Raw genomic sequence first — 18157 nt, 5'->3', positions numbered from 1 at the left:
TTCTCTGCCTCAGAGTGGAATTCTCTGCCTCAGAAGGCAGTGGAGGCCAATTCTCTGAATACATTCAAGAGAGAGCTAGATAGAGCTCTTAAGGATAGCAGAGCAGGGGGTATGGGGAGAAGGCAGGAACGGGGTACTGATTGAGAATGATCAGCCATGATCACATTGAATGGCGGTGCTGGCTCGAAGGGCTGACTGGCCTCCTCCTGCACCTATTGTCTATTGTCTATAAATTAGAAAACAAGTCCATATTAACATGTCCACAAGTTCAAGAGGTCCGTGATGTTCCACTGCTGAGGTAGGATTAGGGTTGTGTAGGTCAGTTCAAGAACCTGATGGTTGTAGGAAAGTACCTGATGGTGTGGAACATTAGGCTTCCGTACCTCCTGCCTGATGGTAGCAGCAAGAAGAGAGCAAACTCTGCAATATTGGTATCCTTGATGATAGATGCCACCTTCTAGAGGCAGCACCTTAAATAAATGATTTTGATGGTGGGGCAGTGGGGCAGTGCCCGTGACGCATGGTGCTGAATCCACCACTCTCTATCGTATCCACACACTTACTCCCACGTACAGTTAACACCAGGAGAATATCCTTAAGCATGGTGACATTAAATCATATATGCTCTATTGAATTTTCTAATTAAGGAAATTTATAGATTGAAGCAGAAAATCTGCTGTTAGTTTAGGTTAGGTTCCCTCAACCAAATAATTTCTGAAGGATCAGAAATGTATTTGCTACTCTGCATCCTTTTACACCCTGCCTGTAACTTCACCAGATTAAGAGGTATAAAAGACTGATGGATTATACATTGATTGGTCGGCTCTTTGCATCATCATTTGAATGTAATTATAATTTTATTTACAACTAGACCAAGTGAACCCGTTGTGCCCCAAACTCTCCTGCATTGGTACAGCTCCCCCTCCCTCCCCTTCCCCCCTTCCTCCCCCTTCTCCCCCTTCCCCTCTCCCCCCTCCCTCCCCCTCCCCCTCCCTCCTCCCCTCCCCCCACCATCTCTCCTCCCCTTCCCCCACCCCCACCCCCCCTCCTCTCCCTCCCCTCCCTCCTCCCCTCCTCTATCCACCCCCTCCCCCCTTCCCCCTCCCCCACTCCACCCCCCTCAATCCCCCTTATCCTCCCTCCTTCCCTGCCTCCCTAGGAGATAGATTTAAACTTTAAAATGTGAATAACTTTAAAAATATAACACCGATTTCAATGAAACGTCTTCCATAAGCACCAAAGGGACGACGGTGAGTAAGGTGGGCCTAAAATTGTCGCGCTATCGTGCACCGTTTTGGCTGTAGTTCGGGAACAAACAAACAAATAAACGAGAGTTTTAGTATATAGATGTATCTCCATGCCGATGACATTTGGCCTTCTCTGGGTGGATGAATCTAAAGCACTAGGAACTGCCCCCCTCTTGCAATCCAGGACCTGTGGGGCAGGGATCAATGGTCGAAGGTGTGATGTGCTAACACAGTGAAATTATTTTTCTTATAAACAGTCCAGTAGAGTATTGCCCTACCCCCAATCCTTGGTTAGCAAGTGTACAGAAATAGTCTACTGAGGCCACATGCAAGAAACGCCGTGTTTTGGCACCATTTTCAAAGTCCACGCTCTAGTTTTATGAGTGGTGCCTGTTCCAGGCATGTCCCAGATTGTGCGGGCCTCCAGATTGGGGTCACCTTTGGGAAAGGCCACATCATGGGCACAGTTGTTTAGAAACTTTTGTTGGAAACTATCTTTTATTCTAAACTTGTCCTTGCAATCTACGTTCACAGTGGAATTGTTCAATCCTTGTGTTGTATTTATAGGACAGATCAAGTTAAACCTTTTTCCTATGTAGGAAACAAGCCTCCAGCCAAATAGATCATCTTCCAACTGTAATTATGAGTTATTGAAGCTCTGATTCTACGTTATTTGTTTATTGCAGTCCACTGCTTTAATGATGGGCTTTGTTTAAATATAGATCTCTGAAGCATGCAGCTTGTTAAATTATTGAAACAACTTATTAATCAAACAGATTGGTCATTGGTCCTAGTGCAAGATCTCAACCCAAAATATCAATCAGCCCTTTACTTCCACAGATGCTGCTTGACCCACAAACCAGCAGTTTTTAACTCCAGATTCCAGCATCTGCAGTCTCTTGTGTCTCCAAGTTGTACTTTTTATCTCATTTTATTTCATATGATCAGTTCTGCTGCTGTATGAAATCTGATTGGCTTCGACATTTTTCCTCTCTCTTATTATGGATTGATTCCTGGAGAATTATGGACAAAAGGTTCTTCCAAGAGCAATGGAAGAGCATGAAATGAAAAACATCAAGCCCTGTTACTGCAAATAAATTGTAGCATGCTAGTAAATGACTCTTATTTTACATTATTGGACTTTCAGCCAATTGTCACCTTCTGCCATCTCCAGATAGCATTTTGAAATAAATCAATATGTTTTTCATGCGGCCCCTTTAGTGTTTGTTCAGACATCCCTGTCTTCCCCAACAGCTCCCCCTGCTAAGACTTCTAAATACACTATGAATGTGTTGTTCCCTAATAATCCAGGAATATATCCTTGGAACATTGTCGTAACTTGATCTGTAACTTCTGCTGACAGAAATATGTCTTTTTATATATTTGTCTATTTTATTAAAGAGAAGACAGTACGTTCAACCAATGCACAAATTTGGTTAACACCAAAGAAGATCAACCATTATATCAGTGAACAAAGTGCAATATAAATGTCAACACAAGAGTAGGTAGACTTATAGATAATTTACAGACAGATGGCTATTGTGCCTCGGCAAATCAATGAAACAGGTATAAAATTCAATTATTCTTCATAGAATTGCAAATGTTTCCCTTTGAAGTTTAATTCCCATTCCCTTTTTAAAGTAAGTGTTGAATCTAATTCCACCATACCTCCAGGTAATGTCACAGATAGACAATAGGTGCAGGAGTAGGCCATTCGGCCCTTTGAGCCAGCACCGCCATTCAATGTGATCATGGCTGAACCTATGTAATATACAGTTGGTCTTAAAATAATTTACAATTTCCCACACCATTATGTCTCCAGTAAAGAGTTAAACCGCTCTTAGAGTTCTGAATGTGGTGCTGGCCACCGTATCAAAGAGAAGATTTCATAGTTCTTGGTGGGGGAGGGGCAAGGGGTTGCAGGGGAGATTTTCCAGTATATTATCAAGGCTGTTAATTATGATGAAAGATTGGCTATGTTAGGTTTATTTTCTTTGGAAAAAAAAGAATGGTGAGTGGAGATTAAATCCATAGTATAAAATGATGAGAAGCCTGGACAGGATGAACCGAAAGGACCTATTTCTCTTCACGGAAAAGAGACATCATCTCAGGGTAATTGATAAAAGTACAAAAGAGGAGTTGAAAGAAAAAATGTTCTCCCAATGAGTACGTGGAGGTCTTGAACTCGCTGCTTGAAAGAGTGATGGAAGCAGAGACTCTCTACATTTATGAATTAACTGGAGGAATATCTGAAAGTCCAAGACATTCAGGATACCAGACGGAGAATGAAAAGTGGAATTTCTTAATAAATTCATTTTTGGGGGGCCAAGGGAGCCAAATAGCAGCTAAACACACTCTTGTTATTTTTAAATTCCATGTCTTGCAGGTCGGTCAACATAACATCAAACTAAATCCAACCTGACAATGCCCTCAAATATTAACGCTTTTTCCTTTTTCACAGATGCTGTCTGGCCTGCTGAATGTTTCCAATAATTTCTGATGTTAAACCAAATCCAGTGATTTGAAGAATTTCTCAGTTCTAGAGCTTCAGTAAAGATGAATAAAATGAAGAAAGCTCAATGCCATTTCCAAATGTGAAAGACCAACCAACATTCAAGGTCATAAATTAGCTTAAGAAATCTCAAATTTGAAAGACAGCTTGCTGGTCCGACAAATATTCATAATATGAAAAGACATTGTTTGGATTAGCCAGTCTCACCTTCACATGCAGAGCGAGCAGTCAAAGAGATCAAAGAGACAGAAATGCTTTTTGACACTCGTGAAACAATGGTCACCAATGAAAATGGCATTATATCCTTTTGTCACTAAAACCGGCAAAACTAGTTGAGCTTGTTGGGCCTTTTTTTAGTTTGCCAGTTCTCTGTTCATCTCAGAAATGTTAGAACATAACATATAGGGGTAGAGTTAGGCTATTAGGCCCTTTGTGCCTGCACCACCATTAATCTTCAAACTCTGTGCCTTTTCCAGCACTATCCAAATAATCTTTATCTCTTGATCTCTTTTGAATCAACATGATAACTAACCCTCCACACCATTAACCATCCACACCATGCAGAGCACAGAATTCCAAAGTGTCACACAGATTGATAAAGATTATAAAGAAATGTCTCCTCACAATCCTAAAAGGCCTATCCTTATTCTAAGATTGTAATACCTGCTTCCAGACTTACAAATTCTCCTGTCTCCGGTTTGTCAAGCACTTAGACTTTTATAAGTTTCAATTAGTTCTCTTATTTGCCTGCACACTGGAGAATATAGGCCAAGTCTACTCAATCTCCCCTCATATGTCAAACCTTATTTTCTCTGGAACCAGTCTAGTGAACCTTTACTTCATCTTTTTTATTGGTGAGTAAACATAAACTGTCTGCAATGCCCAGATACAATCTCACCAAAGCTCCGTATAATTTACTCTTATATTCAAATCCTCCTGTTATAGAGACTAGGGTTCCATTTGCTTTCCTATTTACTTGCAGTATTGAAATGTTGGTTTCAGATGTTTCTACCTTTTGGCCCTTGGTCCCTTTGGTCTCAATCTCTCATCATGTAAGGTACACCTTGCTTTTCTCTTTTGTATAGTAAAGTATTATTTCCATACTTTCAGATTTTCCGCATTATATTCAGGTCTACAATGTTCTTGTACACCTTTTCATCTTGTTGATGTTCCCTTGAACCTCTTTACATCCTTCTTTCTCCTCACAATTCTACCTCATTTTGTATCATCAGCAAACATGGAAATATATCAGTGATTCCCTCAGCCGCATCATTGATACAGATCATCGTAGCTGGGACCCAAGCACCGATCTCTGCGGCACTCCAATGGTCATGGTCTCCACAACTGCGAAAGATCCACGTATTCCCACTATTTTCTTCCTATCTGATAACCAAATCTCAATCCATGCCAGTATGGTATCCCCAAATCCATATGTTCTAATGTTACTGACCAGTGTCCACTGTGTGGCGTTGTTGAAAGCCTTCTGAAAATCTAAATACTGGTCCCCATTACCTTACAAATGCCCGATTTATGTGCAGCCCATTAATACAAACGAGTGTTTGGGAGACCAGTGGTGAGGATTTGCTGGCCTCTGTGGGACTGCAGGCATCTTCTCCCATGCGGGTATGTGATTTGAGGTCGCATTTCTGGCGTGAATTATTCAGGTTTATGAGCAGTTCAGAGGAATGGAACCTTGGGAAGAACCTGTACACTGGTTCCGTCTTATTTATTTTACTAGTTATGTCCTCAAATAGTTCCAACACCCTGCCACCACTGGCAATAGACTTTTACAGGTCAGTTCTTTCATGTTTTCATTCTCCTGCCTTTCTTAAACATTGGGCTCATAGTTATTGCCCTGCAATCCACAGTAATAATTCCAATATGTATGGAATTTTGGTGTAAGAGAACTATCTCTCCAACCAACTATTCAAAAACTCTGGAAAGTAGTTATATATATATATATATTTTTTTTTTTAGAGATACAGCGCGGAAACAGGCCCTTCGGCCCACCGAGTCCGCGCCGCCCAGCGATCCCTGCACATTAACACTATCCTACACACACTAGGGACAGTTTTTACATTTTACCCAGCCAATTAACCTACATACCTGTACGTCTTTGGAGTGTAGGAGGAAACCGAAGATCTCGGAGAAAACCCACGCAGGTCACGCGGAGAACGTACAAACTCCGTACAGACGGCGCCCGTAGTCAGGATTGAACCTGAGTCTCCGGCGCTGCATTCGCTGTAAGGCAGCAACTCTACCGTTGCGCCACCATGCCGCCCCAACTTTTAAGTCTCTTATTTTTTATCATTACTACTTATTTCCATCGTACCATATTGTCACAGGACCCCTAAATCTCCGGGGGTTATTTCTGGAATTTTTTGGTTCCTTTTTCTCTGAAAAGAGACACAAGGTAATTATTTATTCGTCTGCTTTTTCCTTATAATTACTTTTATAATCTCTGGCTCACATTTACCCTCACCAGTTTTTTTCCTTTTTTTACATGCTTCATTTTTTTAATAAGATCTCCTTGGAATCATCCATCACTCATCCTTGTGAGTTTGTTTAAATATTTGCAACTACAACTAATCTGCCCAGCTACGTCACGATGATGTTCTGGAGATCTCTGATCATGTTGACTTTTCCCAGAGGGTTTCAACAAAAATGAATTAAAGCAAATTGTTATATATTAAAATAATTTATTTACTACTCTAATTAAAAATGACAAATAAAAAGTTTCCATTTTCACTTCTGTGTCAAACTTGTTTTATTTACTCATACATAAAAGAGCAAGTGATGAATTAAGAATATATTGATAGTGACAGGTAATGAGCTTGGTATGGTTCATTTTTACCATTGAGTCTATGCTCTGATTTTCTATTCTTGCATCTTCTGGTTAGTGGGCCATAATATAAACTTTTGATTTGCACTTGTCATGTAGAGGTCCTGATCAAAATAGTTATGTCTTGTGGAGTTTCATGTGTTATATATTCATTATTATTTCTCTACAAAGTAGAATATGTGACAGTTGTCACTATTAAAACATTTAATTGTTACTGCAGTTCCATTCCGATCAATGATAATTTAAATTCCAACATTTTTTCATTGTCACAGGTTAACACACAACAATTTATTGTAACAAATGTGTGACTATCAGAAGAATGTTGTAAATCTTATTTCAAAGGTTCACAGTGTGTTTTGCTGGTAATAAAGCTACTGTTTGGAGATTTGAAATAATAGAGGAAAAACAATTGTATTTGCTTCATATTTCCTTTCCTTTCCCTTTCCTAATCCCAGTTTTATTTCCATCTCTTTAATTTGGTTTTTACACATACTTTGTTAGCTCAGACTTTGCTGTGCTGATGGAGGAGCTGTTAGTGCTCAGACCTCAAACTCCAACCAAAATTAAGATGAAGGAATGAGATTCCCCACACATTAAAAAGTTTTCTGTCTCAAAGAGGCTGCTTCAAAGGGATTCTAATGTAATTAGAATTTAATAATCCAGAAATTGCAGTCAGTGAATACATTTTCATCCATTGGATACTGTTGCCATGTTTGCTGATGGAACTGGCACAGATCTGCACTAGGAGCTAAATACCACTATCATCGGTCCTTTTTCAGTCAAATGTGACTTTCATGTAAAGGTGGGCCATAATTATTGCTGAATACATTTTCTAGTCTTGGAAAAAATAATTAGAAACATGGAGACACTTTCACTGAAGAAAATGAATGGTTGGAGTTTTTAAAAAGATAGACTACATAATTTCTTGTGTTTTTTCACTTGGCTTTCTTCCTTAATTCCATATGTATATTCCTATCTTTTTCAATTTTGGCACAGTATCTTAAATGTAATTTTAATTTCTTGTTTATTTAACTCATGTTTTGCCATCTATCAGGACTTTTTTAACTGATTGATTAAACAGCTCACCTGCTACTTGTTCTGTTCATAGACTCCACTGTTTCTATGTACAAGGCACTGATTTCAAAACATCATAAGGAAAAGGGATGTCAGTCTTTGTTGCTTTGCTGGGATCCCAAGATCTGGGTTATTATAACTGACACTTCTTAGTTCAGATTTTGCTCGGCTCTGTAAAGGTTTATCAATTTGACCTGTAAAGGAGCTGCACAATTGCTCATTCTCTTCAAACGGGTTCCAGAAAATCCTGTAGAAGATGTGCAGATGCTGGTTCAAATCGAAGGTAGACACAAGATGCTGGAGTAACTCAGCAGGACACGCAGCATCTCTGGAGAGAAGGAATGGGTGACGTTTCGGGTCGAAACCCTTCTTCAGACTGATCTGAAGACGGGTCTCGACCCGAAACGTCACCCATTCCTTCTCTCCAGAGATGCTGCCTGTTACGCTGAGTTACTCCAGCATCTTGTGTCTAACATCCTGCAGAAGGTGTTGCATGAAGTGTTTGTTCAATCACAGTAAGCGGCACAGATCTGCACTCAGAGCTAAATACCACTATCATCGGTCCTTTTTCAGTCAAATGTGACAAAAACATTGAAAGTATGTGGGCAAATGCAAGTGAAATAAATCTAAACACAGTTACCTTTGACCACATTGCTTGATATATACATTTTCCATTCCAGGGGACTATTTATCCAAGGCTGTGGATGGAATGTTTATATATGAAGAACATCATTTGGACACGGTTAAGTCAAACAAGATGCCACATGATGCGATAGTTGTTGAACAGTGGACTGTCATTGAGGTAAGCTACGTTCCAATTTGTTTAGAGCTTGCATTAGGAGTGACTTACTACCCGTAGTTCAGTATAAAAACCAGGGGCATATTCTTAATTAACAGATGGATTAGAGAGGAGATTTAAAAAATATTTTTACTCAAAAGCCGTTAGAGATCTGAAGCAATGGTAGGAGCAGAAACCTTCATCACATTTTTAAAGTGCTTGTGTGCTGTACACAATAATGCATTAGGTGCTAAAAGGTGAGATTAGGCTAGGTAAGATTTTTTTCTATTTGCACACAACATTGTTTGCGAAATAATCTCCTGTGTTGTAAATTGTACATGATTTAACCAGAATATTTCGCAGGAGATGATCAGGGAGAGGAGGATTGTCGCTAAGAGATGAAAGGTAAAGTAAGTGATATTCCCTGGGAGACTCCATCTAACAAAGTGCTTAGAGGATCAGGTCGTCTCCCAGTATTCCATTGAGTGGGGAAATGATGTCGACTTACCAGCACTGAAAATTGCTGCCATGTTTGCTTTTATAATGACTTCGCAATTTTTCCAGTTGAGAAAAAAATGTAATGAATTTGTTGGTATTCAAAATTATGAGGGCTTTTGATGGTGCGAATAAGAAATGTTTCATTGCAGAGCAGAAATCTTTAGCAACAGTAAGATAATTGAAAGAAGAAAATTGAGAAATTATTTTTATATGCAGCAAATTGAAATATCTGTTGCCTGAAACCCTGATGGTAAATGAATCAGTAGTACAATATAAAAGAGAATTGGATGATCCTTAAAGAATTACCGTGTCTATAAAACATGAGCAGCAAAACAGACTCTTTCAATGAGTGGACTTGTTCAAAGAGCCAGTAACATGTAAAGGACTAAATGGCTTTCGCCAGTAAATTAAAATTCCTTAATATTATTTGCAATTTGAATTACATGAATAATTGAATTTGTTAATCTTTTTTTTTTTCAGGGTTGTGAAGTAAAGACTGATTATGGTCCTTTGCTACATACACTGGCAGAATTTGGATGGCTGGTTACTTGTGTGCTAGCCACACCAATCTTTCGCCATGACAGGTACATATATTGATTGAAAATTGTTTGACTATCTTGCTGAAGTACTTTTTACAAATCACGTGAGAAATATTTAAGATAAAGAACACCAATATTTTGAAAGAGAACATCTTTTGACTTTAAATATTACATGACAATTCCGGGTAAGAAGTACACTGTCGCATTCCCAAGTAAATATAGTAAGCATAAATAAATGAGTGGAAATAACATATTCTCCTAGGGAAGTATAATTCAAGATTCAAGATAGCTTTATTTGTCATCCAATATTGGACGAAATTCAGTCTTAAGTAATGATTGGGAATACATACTTAAGATAAGTTGTAGAAGAATCAGAGGGGAATTGAAGTATTATCTCAAAAAGTGATGAAGATCTAGAACTCACTGTCTGAAAGTTCAGTGGAGCACAACCCTCGTTTTGAAAGCACCAGGTGGACATTGGATGTGTGGTAACAGATGGATTGAATCTAAATAGCTCTTTTAACAATTACGCAAACATGAGGGGTCTTCTTCAGTACTATAAATTCTTATGATTCACTTGTAGAAGGCCCAAGCAACAAACAGGTTATTTTCAAGCAATAACAGTTATTATTTCAAGAACAGATTAGACAGAATGCATGTCGATTATGTTAAAAAGAACATAATAATAAATAGCATGTTAAAAAAGATGATTTTTAAAAGTGACGTTTATTCGTCCATTACATCTTTTGTCTTATGATTATGGAATTATGTTAGTTCTCCAATACGGAGAAGTGATTGCCTTTATCATTTTCTTGTTGTCTTCTCATCACCTGCATGGGTCAGGAAAATGAACAAGGAGGCTGTTTTATTTTAGTCTTTCTGTGCCTTCCACATTGAACCTATAAAGCAGCCGTGAAGTCTCGGTATGATGGAACACTTCATCTGGAGAGATTAGCAATTGCAGTGCAAGCTAACGCCCCCCTGACATCAGTCTGAAGAAGGGTCTCGACCCGAAACGTCGCCCATTCCTTCTCTCCTGAGATGCTGCCTGACCTGCTGAGTTACTCCAGCATTTTGTGAATAAAGAGAGAATAGAGGTTTACTTGTTCCTTTTCTCTTTCAAATGGGTAATGCTTTGAAAGACCCTTTGTGCCTAATACTAGATTCATTGTTATAATCGTTCCAGATCTTATATACAATGTCATTTATTTCATGTTTACAGTGAAGGAAATTTAGCAACAAAACAAGTAATATTCTTACAGAGATCTGCCATAGCAAGCCATGATCTGTGTCTGGAAACAGCGGAGGTAGGTTAAGTCAAAGGACACCCTAATATTTTGTTTACTATTGCTATTTATTGTGATTATTTTTTTAACACTCATGCGAATTGTATTTTCCAAAGCAAGATAGAAAGTAGAAAATCTTCATGTTAATTCCAATATTTGCAATGTCCAAGAAATAAATAAGAATTTGTATGTTACATCCACATTGGAGTTCAATGGGTGAAGGAATTGGAGGTTTTTAATTAATTCACAGGATATGAATGTGGTTGGCAAATGCAACTTTTCTTAGCCAACCAAAATTGCTTTGACACTGAATGGCCACCTTGAAGGCATTTCAGAGTACAGTTAAGAGACAGCAACATTATTGTGTAACTGGAGTCATTTACAAGAGAAGAATGACACATTTTCCGTCCCTAGTGGACATTGATGAACCGGATGGGTTTTTACTTGTACGCAGGGATCCATTACAACTTTGTTTAATTAATACATTTAAATTCCTCTGCTGCTTAGTGAGATGTGAACCTTGGATCATTAGTCAGAATATTTAGATTGGAACAGTCCGTAAATTAGAGAGTTCTCTGTTATGGAGCTGTTCGGGATAAACCATGACAAAGGCCCCTTGCATCATTTTCCAGACTCTCATTGCAAATCCACACTCTGCAAAGAGGTGGGCAACTGTCTCCTCTCCAGACCAGCCATCCTGAGAGCAGCATGCTAAGTAAGATTCTAACGGTGCAGGAAGGATCTGACTGGGTGGGCCCCTCTCACTTTGTCAGCCAAGCCAGGTCTTGGTGCTTGTTGGTGAGTTCTGGCGATGAGGCATTTCGCCAGACAAGCTGCTCTGGGCAGTCTGGTTGGGGAATCACGCCACAGGATCCATCAAGTCCTGCAGTGCCTGCAGGATGTTCCATGCAGACCACTGCCCGATAGATTGTGGCTGAAGGTCTGGTTGCGAAAGAACCTTTCCTCAAAGGATAGATGGTACGGTAATGTCCAGCTGACCAGCATTGCCAGGATATCCTTTGCAACATCGGGTACAGGTAGAACCTCAGCTGGTAATGACACTTAATGTCCAGGTGCTTTGGCTCTATTTGCAGCCTGATGCAGCCACACACGAGGATGGCCTGAACAGTCATGTCACAGTGGCTGTTTGAAAATTGTTACTGATGTAAAGCAGTTCTTGATGCCCGAAGGAGCCCTCTTCCTCTGCATCAGAGAGAGGTGGTCTGTTAGTGGAGTTGATATCTCCAACTAAAAATAGATAGCTGTCACTCTATGGATCCTTCATCCATACCATGGCTCTGTTCGCTTAGATGTAGCTCCTTCACAATTCCTTAAAATATGTTAAGAATCTTCAAAAGGGAACATCTTATTCATTACCATATCGCACATTAACCTGGAATGGAGCTCAGCGTAAATAAAGGTTTTGAATTACGGAGAAAACCTACAATCACTAATGTTGAGTGTTTGTGGGTAATACCACACATCTCCTTTAATGTACTGTACCTTTGTTTTTGACTTGTGAAGTAACTGGGAAAGTTAACAGATTGGCAGCCACTATGTCCCTGGGACATCAGTATGGTAACATACCTTCTGTGTCTCCTTAAAGACTATTCAAGAAAAGTGATGGTCTCCTTCTAGCTTCTAGTCTGAAATATGACGGTTAAATAATCTTCCCAGGGCCTCCATTAGGGCTAAGGTCTGGACATCCTACTTCCAGCTCTCCACTTCTGTATCCTCCTTCAAGATTCTCTATAATTACCTTCCTTGTTGATCAAATGTTTAGTTGTCCATCAATCAGATTTTATTTGACAAAATTTCTGTGATGTACCTTGGTATATTTTACAATGTGAAAAGTGGCCAATACAAATTGTTGATAAGGTATTCCCAGTTCATAGACTTAAATCTAATGAATTCACACCAGCAGCATTATTCCAAAACAGTCCTGTTTTTTGCAGATCTTCTACCATAAAATTAACTATGGTATCATACCTGCCCTACATTTTTTCGGCCACTTGAATCTCTCTCTGCTGTTCATTTGAAGGCCAGAAAGTATGCCTGCATATCACCACCATACTCATCTTTTGCGATACCAAGATAGATCTGATAAGCTGTGGTTTGGTTCCTAGGATTAGTAGCCAAGTGATCATGGAAGCAAACGCAAAGCATTTTAAAACAAGTGGTGCTTCTTTCCTTGTCTTAAAAGTGCAGACCAATATCAATTCCTCCATCTTCACTTCTGCTGCTCTCTACCCTGCAGATCCGAGTTATCACAGTTCAAAATCCTTATTGATCCAGATCACCTGGAAGCATCATTGTTTTGTTTTGGTTGTTCTGATATTATTTTACTGTTTTTTTAATTTCAGAAAATATAGAATTTTCAAAAGACCATAGTGTACATTTTAATTTTCTCTCACTGTGTAATTATATTCTAATTACCTATGTCATGTATTTTTATATTCATTTTTTAAATTCTCTATTAAATGGTTTTATTGATCAGTGCTTCTTAAACTATTTCAGTGTCATTCACCCTTGAGTCTTTATCACAAAATGTCATTCACTCGACTAAATTTTCTTATGTTTTTTGGTAATTTTCACCTTATTCTCCCTTATGTAAAATTTTATATATTAAGTCATTCACCCCTCTAGTATCATTCACCCCAAAATAATTTCATTCACCCTTGGGTGAACCATTCACCAGTTCAAGAAGCACTGTTATAGATGACAGCCGAGCACATTTACTTTCAATAAACTCAAGTAAAGTGATAGTAACTGAAGTTAATAAAATGACATTAACAATGAACTAGATTAACGAGAAGAGGAATAAATTAACAGTGAATGAGGAAAAGTGATTTAAGTGCTTATGTTGAAAATTACCTTTAAATGGGCTCAATAAAACAAAAATGTGCCCTTTCCATTTCTACAAGCCAATTTATTAAGAGTTACTTTACAGAAAAAATCTACTCAGCAGCCAAAAACCAATGAAAAAAACAGAACTTGGAATCGAAACGTGGGTGTGAACACCGGTAAAAATAAGCCTTCAGAATCTGCTGAACATTGCTGTGCTACCCCTGAGAAACCCTTCTGGGTCAAAGAAACATCCAATCAACATGAATGCTTTTCAGGGATGCCCAGCAGCGAGAGTGTTCTCAAAGACCTGGTTGACGGGCAGCTCGATCAAGAGGAAGAAACGCCCCAAGTTACCTGCATATGATACACACTATTCTGCTATTATTTACAAAAGGTAACCGTATAAAGTTAAATAGAATTTCTAAATCGTATTTTGATAAGATCTGATGGCTTTGGCTGAAACAAGAAGAATCCTGTTTTCAACAGAAAACTATGTTGGAAAATATATCTTTTTTTCAAATCTTTTTTTACTTTTCTATAATTTTACAGCAAACATGTTGACAAATAGTTCAGTCTGTCAGAATCTAAGCTCAGATCCAGGTTTTCAACAAATCAATTACAATTTATCTTGAGAAAGAACTTCAACTCATGGTTTAAACTGCTTTCTACTTATTTAGTAAAACCTTTCACAGGATAGGGAATATTTACATATCCACAAATATTTATATTTTATTTTACAATTTTCAAGTGATATTTTTGTTATTTGTTCAAGTTATAATATGCGTGCAGATAGGTCATCTCTTCCTTTCATTTCTGTTTGTACAATTCTTTAATTTTTTTATATTCCTTTCTTTCAAGAATATGTTCATACAAAATTATATTATCACTGATTTATTGAAATTAATCTGGAGCACTGTTCATCAAAAAAAACAATGGCAGATACTTTGAGTAATGTACAAGTCGTTATGAATTGTACAAAAAAAATGTAGCTCTGTCCCATTGATATTAGCTAAATCTACTGATGGAATTATTAACTTTGAACGCATTGAGAGGTATTTTATAGGAATCAGTCTGGCACTGGTGTCAATCCAATATTCCATCGGTTAACTTATTCATTTCTATTGTTCATTAGGAGAATAACTGAAACTATTGTCGTTGCCATGTATAAAGAATCTTTGTAACATTGTGTATACTGAGTACGATATCAGTTTCAGCACTCAGCTGAATCATGTACTTAATGTGGATCACAGTGATTTTTTCCATTTATTGCTCTGCACAATTACCAGTTATATATTATAACATTGAAGAATATGTGCACAATAGTAATCGATCATTTAGGACAATGATTTTGAAGTCATTATAAACATGACTGCATGCTTTGTCACACTTACATTATTCATATGATGCTGACATTCATATGATGCTGAAGTATTTGTAGTCATACTTGTATTATTTGTACAATGCTGAAGTGGAATGCATCCATGGTTCCAGCAGTGAATTAAAACTCTTTCTTTAACTTAAAAATTAAAACTTTTCGATTGGATGAAAAATTGGGCATGCAGTTACATTTGGATGGCTGCAATTTGCACCTTTAGTATCTATTTGGCAAATTTCCTTTTGTCCAGACACACAAAGGTGAAAAGAAACAAAGAAAAAGTTATAAAATCTCCCGTTTGAAATGATACAATCCTTACAATAACATTTTTTGTGGAATAAAACCAATGTCTACATTTTTGGTGTCTAAATGTTAATTATCTCTGAATTCTGTAAACTTTTAAACTATATTACTGTTCAGAAGCGAGGTTTGATGGGTGCTTATTAACGTTTATCATTTTGTTAGTGTGAAAGGTTAGAATGGGAGAGAGTAAATGGAGCTGAGGTTCTTAGATTTTTTGCAGACACAAAAGATTGCGGATGCTGGAATCTGGAGCAAAAAAACCCAGATTGCTGGAGCAACAGCAGATCAGACAATATTGGTGGAGAGAAATGGACAGTGAACAAGCAAGGGTCTTGACTCAAAATGTGGACTGTCCATTTCTGTCCATTTCTTTCAGAAGTCTTTTTTGCTTCTTTGATTTTGTGTTGTTTAATGTTATAGAGGGAAACAATTTATTAATATCCAACCATGTAATATGCATTACGGGTATTTGTGAATGTGCTAAAGCTGGAATTAGCATTGGGAATCTAATCGGATGATTAGATATAAGTCTTGCAATTAAATTGCAACCTGCCATAATCTTTGACACGTTCATAGTGGTTTTAATGAAATTAAAATTACACACTTTACAGAATGTCGAAAGTTTGATATCATCACTGCAGAGTGACAATCTCATCAACTGATAGACAGAAGTGTTTAGTAAAAAAAATCATCTTGCAGTAAAGCATATTATAATGCTGATATGGCCATAGTTATTAGAATAATGTATTATGATCTTGTATTTTTAAATAATAATATGCTGCACAGTATGTTGTTAACTTTAAAGGCACATTACTTGTCTTATTTTGTGTTTTTAAACAAAATTCCTGTTTTTTCATGTTATGTTAGTTTTACAGTGTTATTTTCATGTTATGTTTTTTTACACAATATTTTTGAGTTACATGTTCAAAGTTGCAAAAAGCTATATTAAAGTCCAAATAAAATGTTGACTTTTAAAAACAGGAATCTTTAATAACTTGAACAGAAATTATAAAACAAACAAATTAGAAATCCAGACACAAGCGACTGCAGATGCTGAAATATAATAAAACAAATTGGTGGAGGAACTCAACAGGTCAGGCATCATCTGAGGAAGTAAATGGACAGATGACATTTTGGGTTGGGACCATCTTTCAGACAGATTGGATAGTGGGAACATAGCTGGGAGAGAGAGGTGGGGGAAGGGTGAAGCAAGAGCTAGTGAATGCAGGTAAGGAGTAGTGGAATGGCAGATGAGTCCGGTAAAGGGGTGAAGGGGTGAAGGGTAGAGATAGCAACTAAGGCTGGAGGTGGAGAAGACGAATGGGTGCAAATGGTGGAATCTTCGAAGGAAGCAAGGTGGAGAGTGAAATGTAAACTAGAGAGAGGAATGGTAGGTAAACCAAAATTGGCGGGGAGGGTTGAAAAATAGGGGGTCCAGAATAGAGAGCAGTGGGAGGTGACCAGGTGGAGAGGGTGAGGGGGGAGTGGAACTGGGTGACAGGAGCGGGGCTGTGGAAATAAATTTGTGTGCATGTGGGTGAGGACAGAAAGCTGGGTGATGAAAAGGATGGAGGGATTTACCTGAAATTGTAGAGCTCAATGTTCATGCTTATTGAGTTGTAGGCTACCCAAGCAGAATATGAGGTGCTGCTTCTTCAGTTTGCGTGTGGCCCTTACTCTGGCAATGGAGAAGTCCAAGGACAGAAAGGTCTGCCTGGGAATAGGTAGTGGGACTTTTAAGTGGCTCGCAACAAGGAGCTCCAGCTGGCACTAACAGACTGAGCATAAGCGTTTAGTGCAGCAGTCACCTAGTCTACACTTGGTCTCATTGATATAGAGGAGGCCTCATTGAGAGCAATACAAGAAACAAGATTAGAAGAGATGCACCTAAACCACTGTCTTACCTGGAACGGCTTTTAGGATCCCTGAATGGAGGTGGGAGAAGAGGGGTAGAAATACTTGTTGATCTCTGCAGTGACAAGGGAGAGTTGCTGGGAGGGACAGGGATGAGTGAAGGTGATAAGCAAACAGTCACTGAGAGTGGACTCTGCGGAAAGCAGGAAGATGTCCGGGGCAAGGGGATGTAACTGATGGTGGGATCGCATTGAAGCTGACGGAGATAATGTGTTGGATGTGGAAGTAGGTGGGGTGAAAGGTGAGGACCAGGGCAACTCTGTCCCTGTTCCGTCTGGGGAGATGAATAGCGAGACTAGAGGTGCAAAACACAATGGGCATGCAGGTGACGACTCCATCCACATGTGCAGAGGGTGGAAACATAGTCTCTGACCCTCCCCCTCCCCTCCCCCCACCCCTTCCCCCCACTCCTCCTCCCTCAACCCCCCTTATCCTCCCTCCTTCCCCCACAGCAAGGAGAATGGACAATGGGGATGGGGGGAACAAAGGACAATGGGGACCCGGCTGTGGGAATGGGGGAACTGTTGGGGGGGATGACAAAAGAGGGAGCCGGCGTGCTTTGTAACTTTGTCAGGGCTGTAAGTGGTTACTATTTGTATACATTGCATATGCAAGCAAAGAATCTCACTGTCCCTTGCCACGTGACAATAAAGTATTCCTATTCCTATGCGGTCAAGTCGCGAGAAGATAGAATAGTCGCAGAGCCATTTGTTTGGGAGAGAAGGACTTGCCACCCTTTGGCCCAGTCATTGAATAAAGCACGTGGGAATGAGCAGTCTTGATAATGAATAGGATATAGACTCAGCTCTGTGTTGAACAATATTCCAACATTGTGAATGGTTTGGTTTCGCCTGCTGAATAGGCTGTGCATAAGTGGGAAGCTGTTACTGTTTGTGGAGGGCTACAGATCAATTGGGCCTGCTGATGGTGAAAGGAAGGCAG

General features: G+C 38.9%; 2 protein-coding genes across 2 annotated transcripts in view; both read left to right on the top strand.

The window, feature by feature from the left end:
* rftn2 (raftlin family member 2) overlaps positions 1 to 13987 on the top strand; it is a 43077-nt gene extending 29090 nt beyond the window's left edge. The window contains exons 6-9 of the mRNA XM_078404156.1: positions 8356 to 8477; positions 9432 to 9535; positions 10713 to 10797; positions 13727 to 13987. Of these exons, the coding sequence (XP_078260282.1) occupies positions 8356 to 8477; positions 9432 to 9535; positions 10713 to 10797; positions 13727 to 13987 (572 nt within the window). The remainder of the gene's footprint in view (positions 1 to 8355; positions 8478 to 9431; positions 9536 to 10712; positions 10798 to 13726) is intronic.
* The window catches only part of hspd1 (heat shock 60 protein 1), a 48317-nt gene continuing 32427 nt past the window's right edge, over positions 2268 to 18157 (top strand). The window contains exon 1 of the mRNA XM_078404153.1: positions 2268 to 2271. The gene's annotated coding sequence lies outside the window, so the exon portion shown is untranslated. The remainder of the gene's footprint in view (positions 2272 to 18157) is intronic.

The sequence above is a fragment of the Rhinoraja longicauda genome, chromosome 8 (genome assembly GCF_053455715.1).
Source record: "Rhinoraja longicauda isolate Sanriku21f chromosome 8, sRhiLon1.1, whole genome shotgun sequence".
NCBI lineage: Eukaryota > Metazoa > Chordata > Chondrichthyes > Rajiformes > Arhynchobatidae > Rhinoraja > Rhinoraja longicauda.
This window is presented reverse-complemented; position numbering and strand designations above follow the sequence as displayed.